Source organism: Vombatus ursinus, unplaced genomic scaffold (genome assembly GCF_900497805.2).
Source record: "Vombatus ursinus unplaced genomic scaffold, bare-nosed wombat genome assembly UNPS02014870.1, whole genome shotgun sequence".
In the NCBI taxonomy this organism is placed as follows: domain Eukaryota; kingdom Metazoa; phylum Chordata; class Mammalia; order Diprotodontia; family Vombatidae; genus Vombatus; species Vombatus ursinus.
Window position 1 is genome coordinate 8,092,996 of NW_020954648.1, and position 19,238 is coordinate 8,112,233.

The 19,238-nt window shown below is 39.9% G+C and overlaps 1 protein-coding gene across 2 annotated transcripts in view; it reads right to left on the reverse strand.

Moving 5' to 3' along the window:
• The window catches only part of CREB3L2 (cAMP responsive element binding protein 3 like 2), a 164,596-nt gene that overhangs the window by 22,572 nt on the left and 122,786 nt on the right, over positions 1–19,238 (reverse strand). Inside the window, exons 5-8 of one of the 2 annotated variants that reach the window (XM_027842331.1) lie at positions 14,432–14,607; positions 8,891–9,037; positions 4,676–4,734; positions 2,013–2,081 (exon numbers count right to left, since the gene is read on the reverse strand). In XM_027842331.1, coding sequence (XP_027698132.1) covers positions 2,013–2,081; positions 4,676–4,734; positions 8,891–9,037; positions 14,432–14,607 — 451 coding nt within the window. Of the gene's footprint in view, positions 1–2,012; positions 2,082–4,675; positions 4,735–8,890; positions 9,038–14,431; positions 14,611–19,238 lie in introns of both variants that reach the window. The other variant, XM_027842330.1, reaches the window with a different exon arrangement.

The window sequence follows — 19,238 nt, forward strand, 5'->3', positions numbered from 1 at the left end:
ATTCCACCTCCAAGTCCTGTGATCTTACGTCTGAAACTACATTGCTTGGACAAAGATCCAGGCAAAAAGCAACCTCCTTAGCCCTGGGTGACAGTGCATAACTCATAGCTTCACTCCTTCTGCCCCCATGTGGCAGGAGGGATGATGGAACAATGGCACCTGGCAGTGATGAAAATGCAAAGCAAATTCCAGAATCCTTTTTTTTTCTTTTAAATGAACCTTTCCCTTTTCTACCCTGGATTTCTCTCACAAAAGAACAATTTGGCCCGTTTGTTAAAACCATATCCTTGGAAGGGAGGAGGTAAAGGGAGGGAGGGAGGGAGGGAGAGAGAAGGAGGGAGGGAGGGAGGGAGGGAGAGAGAGACAGAGACAGAGACAGATAAGGACCTGGATAACTGAAATTAGAAGACAAAAGACCTGTCCCCTTTCTTCCAAGTGATAGCAAGAGTAGGGGGAAAATTAAGGAGAGAGCACAAGGTCATAGATTTTGAGCTAGAAGAGAACTTTGTGATTATCATGCTCCACCCTTCGTTTTTAAAGCCAAGGAAACTGAGACCCAGAAAGCTTGCCCAAGTTCATTAGTATTTATATAATGCAGCTAGGTGGCATAGTATATAGAGTGCTGGGCTTGGAGTCAGACACTTACTAGCTGTGTGACCCTAGACAAAGTCACTAAATCTCTCTCAACCTCAGTTTCTTCATCTGTAAGATGGGGATGATAATAATAACATCTATCTTATAGGATTGTAATGACTAGGGGAAGAGAATAACCATTTATATAGTGCCTACTATGTGTCAGGCACCATGCTAAGTGTGCTAAGTGCTAAGATAATATTATCTCATTTGACCCTCAAAAAAACTGTGTGAGATAGGGGCTATTATTATCCTCATTTTACATTTGAGGAAACTGAGGCAAGCAGCGGTTAAGTGACTTGCCCAGGGTCACGTAGCTAGTCAGTGTTTGAGGCTGGGTTTGATTAAGTGAGATATTTGTAAAGCACTTTGTACACCTTAAAGCACCACATATAGGTTAGTTATTGTTATAATACAGGCTTACAAAGAGTTGGACATACCTTATCTCATTTGATCACAATTCTGTTGGCATAGAGTGCAAGTATTATTCCCATTTTATACATAAGGAAACTGAGGCACACAGGGGCTAAACGATGCCCAGGGTCAGCTGTAGTAAGTGACAAAACTAAAATTCCAACTCCAGTTTTCTGACTCCAAATCCAATGCTTCTTTTTTTTTTTTAAACATAGCAGCTGATGGGTTCATTGGTTCATTCATTCAACAAACATTTCTTATCTGCCATGTACATGGTACTGTGCCAGGTATCAAGTTATAAGAGGATAAGTGTTTTTCTTGCTTTTGACCACAGTACAGGATTTAAACATAAACTTCCAACCTAAAAACTGTTTTCTTTTTTTCTAACATGATTTTGCCACCATAAGCTACTTAACAGCACTTTCTTAGGAACTAAGAAACTCAGCTTCTACTTAGAATGTGCTAAATCAATGGCAAATGGACAGATAATGAATGGAAACTCATAACAATTCTTTAAAATAGCTACATTTAGGAACTCAAAGAAAACTATCCCCAGAAAAAATAAAAGTTCTTTCCTGCTTCATTAGTAGAGTGTCCTATTACAAAAGTTGGGCAATAGTGAGATGACTAGTGCCACATTCCCCACTCATGAACTCCAAACTTATTAAAGGAAATCCAAGTTGCCTCCATTTTTTTTCCATGTTTTTTATTCATAAGTCTTTCCCATGCCCAAGCTTCTGTGGTTGCCTCTGATAAGGAGCTTAACCAAGCTTTGTCTCTGCTGCTCTGACTTGGAGGTCTTGAGTACCAGATACAATAGGCAGGTAACAGTCTTGACTTTCTTTTTCCTACTCTATTCCCAAGTAACATCTCTGTCTTTCCTTTTCATTATTAATCCTATTCTCTTTTTCCTACCTATCTTCTACCTGGTAGATAACTCCACTATACCTTAAGCTGCCTCTTACCTGTTAGTATTCTCCAGAACTTCCACCTTCTTCCTCAACTCCATGTTCTCATTTGAACAAGACTCTACCCTGCAGAAGAGAAGGGGGAAGAAAGGCAAGAACAGTCATTACAGAGAAAACCAAGCCTAGTTGTCACATCTACTAAGAAGGAAGGGTACTCACTTGTTCCTACTTGGCCAGTGAGACAGTTTGGTCAGATTCAAAAATGGGGAGGGGTGAATGAGTATATCTCTTACCAAAGCAAGAATACTGGTGGAATGCACTGAAGGCATGATATATCACAGAGCACTGAGATCTAAAGCATAAAAGAAATACACACTCTCAAAGAAACTGGAAAAAAGCATTCACATATGGCTGAGTCCCATACTTAAGAAGGGAAGACACAATGAAAGGGATAAGGCAGCCCATCATTAAACTAGTAGCACCTAAACTGGCCAATGGGAAGACTAACTTTGAAAAGTTTAAAGAAAAAAGCTATCCTGCATTTCATGGTTTTAAAAAAAAAAGATTTGATTTTTTTTTGCTTTTGCATTAGTCATTTCCTAAAATATTCCTCTCACTTAACCCTAACCTATAATATAGAAGAAAAAAAAGTTGAAGTAAAAGCAAGCAAACCAGAGACCACAGTTGACACAGTGTATTCAACATTCTGCATCTACAATTCTCCACCTTTCACAGAGGGAAGTGAACGTGTTTCATCATCTGTTCTCCAACATTGGTTATTACAATGAATCAGAATTCAATTCCTTTTCAGTGTTTTCTTCATCATGTACATTGTTCTCCTGGTTCTCCTTACTTCACTTTTCATCAGTTCATGTAAGTCATTCCACGCTTCTCTGAATTTCCTGTATTTATCATTTCTTATAGTTCAGTTAACATTACACGACATTCATAAACCACAATATATTCAGTCTTCCTCATTTTGATGGGAGCCCAACATTGTTCTCAATTTTTGTTACTGTAGAAAAGTGCTGTTTTAAGTATTTTTGCATACATGTGATCTTGAATTGAGCCGAATGGTAGGATTGCTGGGTCAAATGATATGAATAGTTTAGTGGCTTTTCTTGCATGATTGTTTTCCTAAACGTTTGGACAAAATCATAGCTCCATCAACAGTGTATTAATGTGTTTCAGGAATGCCAATTTTTAACAGGAATGCCAAGAACCAACCAGGATCAACAGAATCATTCCTATTTCTAGGAATATGTAATGGCTCCTTTCCAGGAACTGAAGCACAACCTTCAGTTTATCTAATTCGCTAAAGAACGATAGAACAAGGGACAATAGAGACTAGACGCTATCTCTTATTTTCTCTTACCTTCAATCTAACAAACATCAAAAAAAAGAGAGAACACTTACATATGCAAAGTAGAACAAGAAAAGATAATTTACATGTGAAACTGTCGATATCTGTTATGCATAATTTATTTACTCCAGCCCTGCCCCCCCTTACCACATAGATGTTACCTAATTTTCACAAGAGGAAAACACAGTAATGATATTTTACCAATGCCCACTCACCCAGAATAAGAACTTGGAGAGTAAGAACATTAAGAATGATGTTGTCACTTTATGAGCTAATCTCCAATTTCCCTGCTAGCTATAGCACCTCTAACATTCTGCGAGTCTATATGTGATGATGGTGCAGATGGGGTCAGGTAAAATAACGACCTTATGCAGCCAAAGTGAAGAATTTTTAATTTCTTTTCCAGATATGTATCATTCTGATGACATTGATGCTGTTTCTCTCCACAATTTTTGTTTGGCAATACACAGTGGCCTTCTCACACCCATTACGCAACTCTTAGTGTCCTTTCAGTGACCCTCAGCTATAATTCTTCAGAAACTACAGTATTCATGACTCACCATTATACAGCATTACCAGAATGGTGCTATTAAAAAGATGGACCCCCTTGTTTCAGGAAGAAATGAGGTCATTAAAAACACCAATTCTTTAAAGAAAAAAAAAAGATCTAACTCACTTGTTCAATTTTGGACTTACCGTATTGCCCCTACACAGCACCAATCCAAGATATAAGTACTGATAGACCAAAAGAAGATGAACCAATTATGTGAAGAGAATGAAGGCTAACTAGCTGATAGCCCATTTGTTCCTCTCCTACCCATTCCATGTCATGAGAACTAGAGGAAGGGCCCCAGCACTGAGTGGAGTGGCTATGGAGGACAGATAGCAAGATAAGAACATAAATCATACAAGGTGAGAGGGCATGGATGGTTATGATCACATTTACTGACAGAAGTACCTATATTGATGAGTTCAATAAATCAGCAAATACACATTAAGTGCCTACCATTTGACAAACACTGGGGCTTACATTCCAACTGGGGAGACCATTTATTGTCACTTTCATGACTTTTTTTTTCATGCTTGTTGGGAAGGAAGGTTTCAAGGACTTGGAGATACTTGGTTAGTAGAAGCATGAAGGGAAAACCTGACTGCATTTCTGCTTCTTGCCTGAACAGCTTTTTGCTTCCTCTCCTAACTACCACTAGGCGTCAGGCAAAGCACAGCTAACAATCCAAGAAGCTTCAAAGGTACAGCAACGTGTGACAGCATAGGGGAAGACAAACCCAAAGTGCAAGCTTCCTTTCCATCCCAATCACTGTTGGTGAGGACACCAATTGTGTCAGAGTAGACTTACTTTTTCTCTAAACTGTCCATATATTCTTTCTTCTTTCTCCTACTTTCCTGGGCAGAAATCTGAGACAGAATAAGAAAAAAAAACACAAAATATATGCATAGGTTTCAGAATCCATGACCAAATCAATACTATATGTGGGGGATGGTTATATGTCATAAGCAAGGAGATTATTCGAAGCTCTCAACTCAGTATCACACTTCAGTAGCTACTGTCTGTCTCCACTCATCCCCCTAACCCATTTCTCACACTATCATTCTTTTTCCCAGTTCTCAGGGGGATATAATAGTTAAAGTGCTTGATTTAGGAGTCAAGAAGACCTGGGTTTGGCTCCTTCTCCTGGCAGTCATTACCAAAGCATCCAGTCCAAACCCCTTAGCTTCATAGCTGAGGAAACTCAGGCTCAAATGAAATGATTTGTCCAAAGTCACACTTGCCCTAAGTAAAAGAGGTGAGATTCCAAATCAGGTCCTATGAGCTCAATGCTCTTTCCACTGTACCACTATGCTCTTGAGCCAAGATACTTTCCTATAATTTCCACCCCATTGGGTTTATACAGCTGTGTTTTATCTTAATCCTCCAAGTACCTAGTGCAGTATCTATACACAGTCGGTATTAAATAAATGATTGTGGAACCGGTCTTGCTCTGTCTTCTACAGTACCAAAATTATATCCTTTCAGACATGAAAATGCAATTATCATTTCTTTTCTTGGATTACTCTTTTCTGGGTTAAGAATGGCCAAGTTCTTAATTGTTCCTCAAATTACATGGTTTTCAGACTAACAATTATAGTTGTTTTCCTCTGCCCATTCTAGTTCATTAATGTCCCTTTTTAAATGACACATACAAAATTGTACCTGGCTCTACAGGTATGAGCTGATTAGCACAGAAGTATTTTGTCTTCTTGTGATCTGGACACTAGACTTCTGTCAATGTGGACTAAGATCATGTTAACATTTTAGGATCACTATTAGTTGATATTAAGCTTGTGGGAAACTGAAACTTCCAGATTTCTTTTCATATACATGTCAGGTCTCTTCATCCTGTATTTGTACAATTGTTTTTTTTTAGCCTAAATTTAGCCTAAATTCACATCTTTACATTATTTACGTAATTTACATTATTTCTGCTAAACCCCATCGTACTGACTTTGGCCAAGCTGTAGATATCTTTATTCTATGAATCCCGAGTTCAGAGATTATCACTATGTTACCATTTTTTTTAATTTTCACTTAAAAATTTGGTGTTTTAATAAATATTTGTTGAAAGAATGCATGGATATTTTATGTCCTTACCCAGGTCACTGGTTAAATGATTAGTTACAGGGTCTTGTGATATTCTAGTGGAATACAGGAATCTCCCTCCAGCTGATACAGTACCAATAACCAACACACTATAAATATGGTTATCCAACTGACTGCAAACCCACTTGTCAATATTGTCAGACTTCCCACATTTGGTCATTTGTCTACAAAGATTTTATAAGTAACTTGTTCAAATAATTTACTGAAGTGAAGATGCCTGTAACATTTCTAGCCCAGCAAATTTATCAATGAGAGTCAGTGAGATGGAATGAATAGAAGGCTAGTCTTGAAGCCAGGCAGACCTGGATTAAAGTTCTGCTTGTGACACAGTGTGACCCCCTCCCCCCAGGACAATTTACCTCTCTGTCCAGGTAATTAAGACAATAAGTTATCCCCAAGTTGTTGATCTGCCTCAATGGGAAGTTCCACAATAGGTTACCCTGGATTGATGAATGTACAAGTGTGAGGCTGTACTTCTCCCCATTCTTCCCACCCAGCTACCCCAGCCTCAAACCCCACTGATCAATAAATTATGAGGTTAGGTTGAAACGACTTGTTCTTATTAACCCTGTGTTACCTTCTTTTGTAAATACTCATGGTATTTACAATTTACAATACTCATAGTATTGCTTACTAAACCACTTAGGAATTTAGCTGGGGTTAATGTCAGACTGCTTAAGCTGCAGTTTTTAAAACCTACCTTTTTCTCTTCATTAAAAATCAACACAATACTTCCCCACCATCTATTCTTCATCATTTCTCAAAGATTATAGACAATGGTTCTGACACTGTTTTCGGGTTCCTCTAAGATTCCTTTGGTCCTGAAGATCTGAAATAACTTCAAGTAACTAGGTGTCACTTTTGACTATTTCCTCTTCTATCCTGGGCTATAATTCTCTCTTTATAACATATGTCCTAAGCTTTCCAAATTCAAGGCCATCATCTTTGCTTAAGCTTACTCATTAAACTTTTTCCTTAGCAGCCAAGTTTAATGACATTTTTATAGGCTGGTGTTTAACACAGACAGGCTTTTGTTGATGGGACTCAAAGTTATTAAAATCCTACATAAAAATAAAACATTTAAAATCCACATTTAAACATAAGGATGTTTAAGAAGAACAATGAAGTGATTTATTCATAGAGGCCTAGAATTTTAAATTTATATACAACTGAGCTTTTATAGCCATGTGAATGAGTATGGAGGTTGTGTGTTTATGTTGTATGTGTACTCTGTTAATGAGTTTCAAACTAGAGAGTGAGGCCTACCTTAAATCCTTCACCCTTAACCCACGAAAAGCTATTTTGAAACTCTCTGGCCCTATTCCCATATGAAGCAACTACTGGCTAAAGGGGCTTGGCATCCTGCTTTTTCCTTTTCAATCCTCTTTCTTTCCTACTCCTCCAGAAGATGCTCTCTACCATCCTGTCCAATATTGCCACCTTCTCTCTAGCAATGCCAGGGGAAAAGAAGAGCCAATGAAGGATGCTATTCTCAGCCTCCTCTTAACCCCCTTCTCCTAACCATGTCTTTCTTCTCCTCCTTCCTTCCTCTGTCTTCTCCCTTTGCAGTTTCTCTTCTGTCTATTCTTTGTCCTTCATGGGCACTACTGAGTCTCACTAGGAGCCCTCAGGGCCAAAGAGTTTTCTGAGGTCAAGTCAAGATGTAGGATGGAGTATGAATGGAGAAAAGACTATCAGAGAGTGATCATAGAGAGTGATGACTTTGCTCTTAATGAAATTACCCCAGGAAGGAGTAATGGGACCATCCAGGTCAAGTGTTAGTCTGCTAGCCAAAGTGGGAAACTGGTGTCCCAGTCATGGAATTACAGAACTTAAGAGCTGGAAGGAAGCTCAGTGGCCATCTAGCCTAGCCTCCAAACAAAAGCAATCCTCATCATAACAAACTCAACAAGTGGTCACTCAGCCTCTGCCACAAGTCCTCCAAGGAATGGGAACCTGCCACCTCTCCACTTTGGAACACTCCAACTGGTAGGCGGTTTTTCTCAACAATAAGCCTAAATCAGCCTTTTTGCAATGTATACCTTTGCTCCTGGTTCTGCCCTCTTGGGACCAAAAAGAATGAATCTAATCCTTCTTCCATAGGAAGATACTGGAAGAAAGCTATAGACACTTGAAGAAAGCTATCACATTCCCCTTAAGTCTTCCTTTCTCCAGTCTAGTCCAGTTCCTTTAATTGATTCTCATGTGACAAACTCAAGGCCCTTTATGATCTTGGTTGCCCTCAACTGGACATTTTCTAGTTTATCGATGTCCATAAGCTGCGGTAGCCTGAACTAAATGCAAACTCCAGATGAAGTCTGATAAAAGCAGAGTATGGTGGGATTATCGACTCCCTGTTCCCAGAAGCTACATCCCTCCTAATGAAGCCCAAGTTTGGATTAGCTTTTTTGGCTGCCACATCACATGCTGACACACACTGAAGCTTGCAGTTCACTAAGACCCCTAGATCCTTTTCAGAATAAATGCCACCCTTACATGCCCCCTCATCATATATTGGTGGAACTGATTTTTTGTATCCGAATCCAAGACTACATTTATTCCTATTTTATTTCTTCTATTTAGATTCAAAGAGTTGGGCCTTATCGATAGTGACTCTGCCCTCCAATGTGTTAGTTATCTCTCTCCAATTTGTGTCATCTGCAAGTTGGATAAGATATCTTTTATGCCTTTATCCAAGTCACTTGACACAGGTCCACGAACATTCTCTAGAGTTCTCCATCCCATTAACAACAACTCTTTTGAGTCTGGCCACCCACCCAACCAGTTTGGAATTCTTCTAATTATGTATATTATTATATCAGAAAGGGGAAGAGAGAAAGGACCTATTCTGTCCCACATATACAGATGTTTTAGTGCCATATTCCTAGTACCACCCTGAACCCAGGACCTCACCTTGTTCTTGATTTTCCTCCTGATTTTCTTCAGGGCTTTTTCCTCTGCTTTTGTCAAGGGCAGTTTGGTGGGGATAGGGTACCCCTCAGCAATCAGTGTCCTCTTCTCCTCCTCTGTCAGGATCAGGGGTCCTGACCCCTGAAGTTTCTGTGTAGGCCCAAGGACAAAAAGGAGTCAAAGAAAAATCACTGAGCACATAAAACCATATTTGAAATAGCAAAGGAAGTGATAGATGTCGCCATTAGACTGTAAATTTCTCAAGAGCTAGAAGTGGTTTTCTTTTTCTTTTTCTTATTCTTTTACTGTGTATCCCCAGCATTTAGTACCTACAATGTCTGGAGTGTAGTAAGTGCTTAATAAATACTGGTTAACTTAAATTGAAGGAGATTCTAAAAATAGGATGGATCCTTATTTGTGTTCAGTGGGTACAGTGACTGTACTGGAATGGAACAGGGGTCTGGGACATGGGCTTGGACCTCCTTCCTCACTTAAGGTGTCTTCTAGGATTCAATGCATGGAATAATTACATTATTTTGCACCGATTTATCTTATGTTTACCAGCAGACAGGAGCCAACCCAGCCCAGTTCTAATCTGTGGGTATTAAAGTTGGAGGGTACCAGCACTTCGTACATATCACATACTTAATTGAGCCTTTGTTGAACTGAACTGAAGGAATATTTAGTGACCACTGTGGGAAAAAAAATGATCAGCTCCTTCCTGTGGCTGACACGTGAATGTGCAGCTATTAATGTGATAGGCAGGAGAAAACTCAAGAGGTGGGAAACCAACCACCATAGAGGAAAGAAGCTAAGCCCTTAAGTCTCCCACGGTCTGGGAGATCAACACCAGACTACAATCATTTCTTGCTCTACTAGAGAATCAACCCACAGCCCAGCTTTTAGGGTGGTGATTGTCTCAGGGACTGAACAGAAAAAAAACCCAGGCTTTTTCCTAACCAAGGGACAGAATGAGAAGATCATTTGTTTCCCTGTCCCTGATAAGTAACAGAAGAGCACTGGGGGTTTAGAGTGCGAAGAGCCAGTTCTGAATTCCAGCTCTACCCTTTATTTCCTGATGTGACCCTGGAGAAAACATTTAACTTCACTGGGCTCCAGTTCCTTTACCTATAAAAACAGGAGGTTGGACAAAATGATCTCTAATGGCCCCTTCCAACTATAAAAACGTATGATTCTATGACTCTTTCCCCCAAAAGGACAAAATTAAAATACAAAAAGTAAAGGAGTAGAATCCTATGCAGAGCCAGAATTCCTAGTGATTATCAAGACCTTGGACAAATAAAAGTTTCAGTTGAAACTTCTTTTACAAAAATAGCTTTTTTGGTGGGGGCGGGGAGGAGGGAGGAAAGAAGATGGGGTGGGAAGAGGAGGGTTGAAATGGTAGCTTAAATGGTAGTTTAAAGACCCAAGACAATTTACTTAACTTTCCCTGAACCTCAGTTTCCTTATCTATAAATGGGACAATAACATCCACCCTGCTTTACAGTGTCGTTGCTATGTAAATCAAACAAAATAATGGGTGTGCAAGTGTGTTGGAAACCATAATGCTCTACACAAATACGAGGGAGGACTCTACTGAATTTTTCCAAATGCGTCTTTACAAGATGAATTTAGCAAGTCTTCTGCTGCTTCCAGAGTAGCATTATCCTGAGGAATAGTTTATGGACATGTAATAGGCATTTTGAGTTCAATACTTCCAGAAATATTAGACAAGAAGTGTTCTGTAGAATCTGTTTTCAGCAGAATACAAATATAACACAGGATGCTACAGACTATACAAGAGTGAGAGAATTATACCCTGTATTATTGTGTCTACACAGGGAAATGAAGTTAGAGTTCTGTCCTTGGCCCCCTTCTTTTTTCCTCTCTCCCCACTACTTCTCTCGGTGATCTCATCAGTTCTCATGGATTTACTTACATCTCTGTGCTGATAATCGCATTTATCTTTCCTGCTCTAACCTTTCTATTGACCTCCAATCTCATAACTCCAATTGCCTTTCAGACAAGATGTCCCACAGACATTTTAAACTCAACATGTCCAAAAGTGAATTCATGATCTTTCCCCTGAAACCCTCCCCACCTCCTACTTTACCCATTATTCTTCAAGGCAGCACTATCCTCCCAGTCCTTCAGGGTCACAGCCTAGGAGTTATCCTCAACACCTCACTATCTCTCATCTCCCATATCCAATCTGTTGTCAAGGCCCCGTCAATTTTACCTCTGCAACATCTTTCCAATATACTCCCTTGTCTTGTCTGACACTGTCACTGCTCTGATGCAAGCCTTCACCACCTTCACGCCTCAATTATTTCAATAGGCTGCTGGTGAAACAGCCTGCCTCAACTCTCTCCCCACTCCAATCCATCCTCCATTCAGCCACTAAAGTGACAAGACATTCTATCCCTCAGCATTTCTCTGGTTGTTGTCCATGCCTGGAACGAACTCTCGCTTCTGATCTGACTACTGACTTCCCTGGCTTCCTTTAAGTCCAAACTAAAATCCAACCTTCTACAGGAAGCTTTTCCCAAGCCCTCTTAATTCTAGTGTCTTCTCTCTATTAATTATTTCCTATTTATCCAATATACAGTTTACATTGCATATATTTGTTTGCATGTTGTCTCCTCTAACAAATTGTAAGCTACTTGAGGGCAGACACTCTCTTTTCCCTTTTTTTTTTATCCCCAGAACTTAGCACAATGCCTGGCACATAATTGGCCCTTAATAAATGCTTTTGGATAATTTTGATTTTATACCACTTAACTTAAGAAAATCAAACAGGCTGCACTGTTAAGATTTAGAATGTGGTGATCTTGAAGCAACAATTATTAAAAAAATGCTTGATGAGTATTTTTGTAAATAAAATTGTGATTTATCTCCTCTTGACCATTATAGATATATTGTGTTTTCTGAGATTTAATTTTAGGATTTTGCAGAGTTTCATTTTGTGCAATAAGTTTTCATCATATACACATTATTTTTGTAATCCAGAAGTTTGAAATGTGTATTTGGAATGTGTATTGCATAATTTTATCAATAAAGATGATAGATAATTTTTTTTAAAAAAGTGCTTTTCGATTGAGTGATTGAGTTAGCTTGTAGCATAACCAAATATGTGGTTCAGTAAACTGTTTTTAAAAATAAAAAAATCAGGGGCAGCTAGGTGGTGCAGTGGATAGAGCACTGGCCCTGAAGTCAGGAGGACCTGAGTTCAAATTTGGCCTCAGACCAAACACTTGACACTTACTAGCTGTGTGACCCTGGGTAAGTCACTTAACCCCAACTGCCTAAAAAAAAAAATTTAATTTAATTTAAAAAATTTTTTTAAAAAAAGTAAAAAATCAGTTTTTGGGGCAGCTAGGAGACACAGAGGATAGCTCTCCGGCCTTGGAGTCAGGAGGACCCGAGTTCAAATCCGGCCTCAGACACTTGACACTTACTAGTTGTGTGACCCTGGGCAAGTCACTTAACCCCGATTGCCTCACCAAAAAAGAAAAAAAAAATCAGTTGTTATCAAGCCACAATCCTGGGCCAGGTCTTAGGGAGATTTGTTGTTGTTGTTGAGTCGTTTCAGTTGTGCTAGACCTTCCATGACCCCATTTGGGATTTTCTTGGCCAAGATGCTGGAGAGGTTTGCCATTTCCTTCTCTAGTTCATTTTATAGATGAGGAACTAAGGCAAACAGGGTAAGTGACTTGCTCAGGGCACACAGCTAGAAAGTGTCTGAGGCCACATTTGAACTTGGGTCTTCCTGACTCCAGGCCTGCTGCTCTGTCCACTATTCTACATAGCTTCCCTCTTATGGAGGTTACATAAGTGTAAAATACGGTTTCTGCCTCAAAATGTGCTTATAATATATATTAGGAAGCAGAACTAATATACATGACATACTTAGAATTAAATACATAAACATGCATGTATGCACACATGTATACATGTGAATATTACAAACACATGTGTACACATTTCGTGTGCATGTTATATACATGTGAACATGTGTGGGTTGTGTGTCGACCTGGGCCTGTGATTCATCAGTGCAGGGATCCCACCTCCTTATATAAATTCCCTCTACCATGGCAGATCAGCAGCCCATTTGTAATTTAGAGTCTTCTTTGCCTGGGAGGGTGATCACTAGCAGGATTCAGAGGAAGCCCTTCCTGATTCCAAGGCCAACTCTCTATCCACAGCATGCGGCCTTTCTTAGACAATAATTAAGTGCTAACTTGTGCATGGTGGGAAGTGGTATGATGCAATGAATAAAGAACTGGCCTCAAAGTCAGGAGGGCCTGGGGTACTCATCCCCACCACATATACATGTGGGGGAAGCCACTTGATCTCTCCGTGCCCCAGCTACCTCTCCGAGACTGTCCATTGAAGATCTGTATTGGTAGAAGCTGTTTTTTGTTTGTTTTTTACTAGGAGCTACTTTTAGCAATGAGACCACAAGTCTGATCCAAAAAAGGGAAAAAAAAAAAAGATATTAAGATATTGGCAGTGGGAATGAAAGGCGGCAGGGGAAAGGGAGATATGGAGTATAAAAAGACTGCCTAGAAACTGCTGCAGTAAGAGCAAGAGTGAGGCCATCTTATTCTGGACAAGGGGGCAAGAGAAAGAATGAACGATGGGCAAATCCAAGGGGGCAGTTAAAAAAAAACAAAATGACAGGATTTAGTAACAATTTGGATGTAGGAGACAAAAAAGAGGGGAAACCCAAAATGACTCCAAGATTTCTAGACTGAGTGTCCTCAGAAGGCTTCCAAACCCAGAGAAATAGATCCTGAAGGTTCAGGAAAAACAATTATTTTTAATAAAAACACATTCAATGACCTCCAGGTAAATGCGGTCCTCCCTCCTCCCCTAAGCGGCTGGCAAGGAAGTTCCACAGGGTGTCAAAAGCTCTCTTTTGGAACCATACAGAAGCCCTTATATACACCTTATTCAATGGACCTACAACTGGGATTTGGATCAGTCTGCTGGGGGGCAAAGCTAACTCAAACTGTGAGGCAGTTCCATAGCAACCTGGCTCACAACAAGCCTGTTGGTGGTGTAGGGGTTACCTCAAGCTGCCTCAGTCCTGGCTCACAACAACACTGTGGTTAGGTGGCCAGCAGAAACAGGATTTTTATATAATTTATAGCTCGACTTTGTTCACACAGAATATTGTAGAAAAAAGAGCACTGGACTTGAAAGGAGGACACCAGGGTTCTAATCCCAAGTCTGCCACTCTGCAAAGGAGTAAATCACTTCACTTCTTTGGACCTCAATTTTCTTCCTTACCTGTAAAATTAGAGAGTTGAACTAGGTGATCCCAAAGGTCCTTTTCAGCTCTAAAATTCTATACGAAAATTTTTCCATGAGGTAGATATTCTTAAAATCACTGAAATATCAACTTTTTTTAAAAAAAATCTCATGTTTATTACTTGTACTATATATAGAAACAAATATTAAGTGGGGTCTGATTTGGTGAAGATATTAGGAATAAAAATAAGAAAAACTCACATGCAGAGTTTTCTGGTTGCTACTTACATGAGGTGCTGTCAGGAGAGGGGAATTGGAGAGGGCTGAAGCCGAACGAGATGTCACCTTCCCTGGCCCCTGGGTGGGACTGGATGGCGTCAGGGATGGGCTGGGGCTCTGGCTGCCCTCAGAATCACTGCCATGACTGCTGGGAGGGGTGGGGGGTAGATGCAGGTGATCCACCACTGCTGGAAGAAAAGAAAATGGTGTTTCTCTCGTGGAGGAAGAAGAAATGTGCTAAGTGGAGAAAAAGAACCTTTTAAGTTCCCCTGCAGTCAGGTAGGAAGAAGGCAGATGTGTCTAGAGGGCTCCAGGCTCTCCTTTCTTGGGCTCTAGCCTCTACTTTATCAGTCACTAGATATATTTGACCATGAGCTTTGATGTCCATCTCCTCCTCCTCCTCCATCATTATCATCATCATCATCATCACAGCTAACATTTCTATAGTGTTTCAAGTTTTACCAAACACTTTACATAAGTTATCTCATTTTAACCTTCACAACAACCCTCTGAGAGAAGTATGTTTATTATTATTCCCATTTTATAGATGAGTAAACTGAGGCACAGAGTGGTTAAAATGACTTGCCCAGGTTCACACAGCAAGTAGGTAACTGGGGCAGGATTTGAACTCAGGTCTTCCTGACTCCAAGTCTTATGTTCTATCTATGAACTGCAATAGTGCCATTAAGGCTATTGTGAGGAACCAAAAAAAAAAAAGAAAAAGAAAAAGAAATAATTTTGCCAATGGGAATGAAATATAAAAGGACAAGCTTAATTAGCTTCTTCTGCCAATTCTAAGATTACTTTTCTCAAATTCACTTTTCAGAATTTGACACTGAAGCTGTCGGAGACTGCAAGAGTAACAGCAACATTCCCAAATCCTGTAAACAACTACAAAGCAGCCTGACAGAGGAGGACAAGCACTAGACTGTGGCTTGAGGTTACAGTCTCAACTTGGAAACTTCCTCTGCCAAAACAGTTGTGAAAGCTAAATTAATAGACATAGAGCTAGAAGGGTTAAAAGTTATTTAATCCAACCCTTATCCCATGGATCTCATAAAGCCCCTCTAAAATATACCCAAAACATAGTTACGTAGCCCATGTCTGAAGGCTTCCTGTAATGCAAACTAACTACTCCTCAAGTCAAAAAACTCCATTTTTATCAGCTCTAATTGCCAGTATATATCAGAGGTAGGGCTTGAACTCAAGTTTTCCTGATTCTAAGGCTACTTTTCCATCCACTATACTATGCTGCCTCTCTATCATCATCATCATCATCATCATCATCATCATCGTGTGACCTTGCATGGATTACTTAACCTCTCTGGGCTCTAGTTCCCTTATCTACAAAATAAAGGTGGGGTAGAATCAGTGGTTTCTGAGGTCCCTTCTAGCTCAAATTATTTATGAAACCCAAAAGTGGTAAAAGAGAGCCATTAGCCTGAATTACAGACCCTAAAAATTTGGGATTCTTGGAAATCACATAAATGACTTTTGATTGCTACACGTTAGGATAAAATTAAAGGAAAACCTCAAGGATTATGGTAATCTTAGATAGTAAGGAAAATATATATTTGATATTTTTGAAAGATTCAACAATTGAAAGTCTAAAGCCAAAATTTAAAACATTTAAGCCAAGAATTGGGAGAAAGCCAGACTTCCTAAAGGGAAAGGGTTTGACATACCCAGATAAGAACCAGACCTTTCAGTGAACATGGTAATATACCCATGCCTAGGGTGTATTACCATGAATATCAAATTCTCCATACAAAGAGTATTTTCATTCAATAAACACTTATTGAGTGTTTATGAACATGATTCTATGCTCTGTGCAAGGAAAACACATATATTCATTCATTCATCTATCAATCCATTCAAGAGGAATTTATTGAGGATCTAAATATGTTCTCTCTATCTTGTCAAACACCAGCTGCTGAGACACATGACCACTTCTAAGGATGCTGTTGAGTGATGGGAGAGCAGTTACATAGATAGGAAGCATCTTTTCCTATCACACAATCATTTTTAGAAGTGTGAACTGTTATGAGTCTTTGACCTTGTATGGTCTGGGCACCTTCACTGAGGTACACCCAAGGCAACTTTTGGTTTTCCTCTTTCTACCTTTCATTGTTGTTTTTTTTTCTTCTGCCTCTTCTTTTCCCCAGTCATCTTACTTCCTACATTATCCCTTCTTCTTTATCTATCACTCCACCCCCCTATTTTTCCCTCTCTCTTTTTATCTCCTCTGCTTGTCTTTCCAGTGACTCGCATGGGTATCCATAAAACTAAAAAGGTCTTCCATGACTTCTATGCCTTTTTATTCCAGTCATCCTACATTCCTGCCTACGGTCCCTTTCAAGCAGGAAAACAGAGTAGGCGATCAGAACTCGGAGGCTGCTGAGAGATCTACTCATTAATCAGTACTCTCACAATATCATAAATATGCCTAGTATTGTGTGATGCAAAACAGAATCAACTGATCTCACCCAGTTCTGTGGAATTTGTCCTTAAATGCTGTATTGGGCTAATCAGCCAAGAGACAGCTCCTTTACACACTTGGTGCTAGCAAAATCATTCCTGTGTGACTCTCCTTTCCACACAGAGACACTCCACTCACTTCAAAGGGTTATTCCCTTAGAAAGGGAAAGAGGGAAACAGTAGGAAAAGTAGGCCAAAGGTGAGTCCACTGTTTCCAATTGAGTGAAAGCCATCCATTGGCCCCCAGGTGGTTCAGCATCAGGTTTCTAAACCTCATTTGAAAAGGAAAGCAGCTCTTGGGTTACTAAAGGGGCTAGAGCAGGGGTGGGGAAATCAGTCAAAATGACACAGGACCTAGAGGGCCACAAGGGGCCTCAAGGCTGTAGGTTTCCCACCCTAGGGCTAGGGTCACTGGAAAGTAGCTCCAAGGTATGAAGGGTTGGTCAGTTACTTTATCTTCCACTGGGTCAGGGTAATCAGGAAATACATGCATTTTATTTATCCTGGAAATGCTCCTTTCCAAAGTACCTGAATTATCAGTCACCACAGCATATGTACCTATGGTTGACATTTCATAAAACATGTCATAACAAATTCAAGGAATAACATTTGTTGGAAAGTCCACTAGCTTCTTAAGAGTCAAACAACTTGCCTAAAAGATCACCTTTCACATTCTACCTTATATTATTTTTATAGTTACTATGCACGGATCCAAAATTTTTGTTGTTGTCCAGTCATTTCAGTTACGTCCAACTCTTTATGACCCCATCTGGGATTTTTCTGGCAAAGATACTGGAGTGGTTTGCCATTTCCTTTCCTAGCTCATGTTACAGATGAGGAAAGTGTGGCAAACAGGGTTAAGTGACTTGCCCTGGTTCACACATCTTGTAAGTGTCTGAGGCCAGATTTTAACTCAAGCCAGTGCTCTGTCCACTGTGCCACTTAACTGCCCCAAAAGTTTAACTTTCTTTATATCAACAATGGCTGCTCAGCAGCCCATGACATGGTGGATGGAGCACTAGCTTTGGAGGAAGGAAGCCCTAGGCTCATGCTCTGCCTCTGATACATACTAACCATGTGACTCTGGGTAAGTCACATCTCCCTGGCAGCCTTCTAAGACTATTGAAAAGAGAAGGTATCCATTTATATGGAGAGAGGAAGCTTTCTCAACAAGTATTCCCTACACCAGTGAAATCATAGGCCTAGTCAAAAAAAAAAAAGTTAACAACTTACATTTATATGGTACTTTAAAGTTTACACCACTCTCTACATACATTATCTCATTTAATACAACGCTGCTATGAAGGATGAAATGCAAATATTATAACCCTCATTTTACGTGTGAGGAAATAGGCTCAAAGTTAAGTGACTTGCCCAAGGTCATAGAAGGAATAATATAATTCAATTCAACTCAATGAACATTTATTAAGTACATACTATGTGCCAGGCACTGTGCTAAGCTCCGGGGATACAAATAAGAAAAAGAAAGACAAAACCTGCCCTCAGGGAGCTTACATTTGGATGGGTAAAGACGAGGCACAAAAGGAAGCTGGAAGGGTTGAGCTTGAGACTCAGTCTATTGCTTTCTACTAAACTATACCATTTAATGATTTGTTTAGCAAACTCTTTCTCCATAGAAACACAAAGGTAAACACCAACCCAACTCTAGTTAGACCAAATCTTTCAGTCACCTCCTCCTGCCCCAAGTAATGAATGCTATGTCTCAAGTCTTCAGCCTTCTCTTCTCTCTGTGCTCTCTCTTCTTTAGTAACCTCATCCACGTCCACGACTTCAGTTTTCACATCTATGTAGTCAATTCCAAAATCTACGATGTCTAGCTCTTCTCTGACCTCTAAGGCTCCATTTCCAACTGGCTTGTTTACATTTCTATTTGGATGTTCCACCAACAACTCAACCTGAATGCTTTTAATAGGCATCAACGTCTCACCCAACTGCGTCTCCTCCCAACTTGGCAAACAATAAGCATTTATTAAATGCCTACTATGGGTCAAGAACTGTGCCAAGTTCTGGGGACTAAAAAACATTAAATGAAACAGTCCTCATCCTGAAGGAGGTTGTATTCTATCAGGAGATACAGTTACACACAAAATAAACACAAGGTTAGTTTGAAGGGAAAGGTACTAGCAGCTTGGGGGATGGGATAAGTGGGTGGGGACCAGCAAACACTTCATGTAGCAGGTGGCACTAAGTAAGGTTTTGAATGAAAGTTGAGATTCTAAGAGGCGGATGTGAGGAAAAAGCTTATTCCAGGCACAGAGAACAATCAGTGCCGTGCGTCTCTGCTGAGATAAGATAAGGTGTTGTGTACGAGGGACAG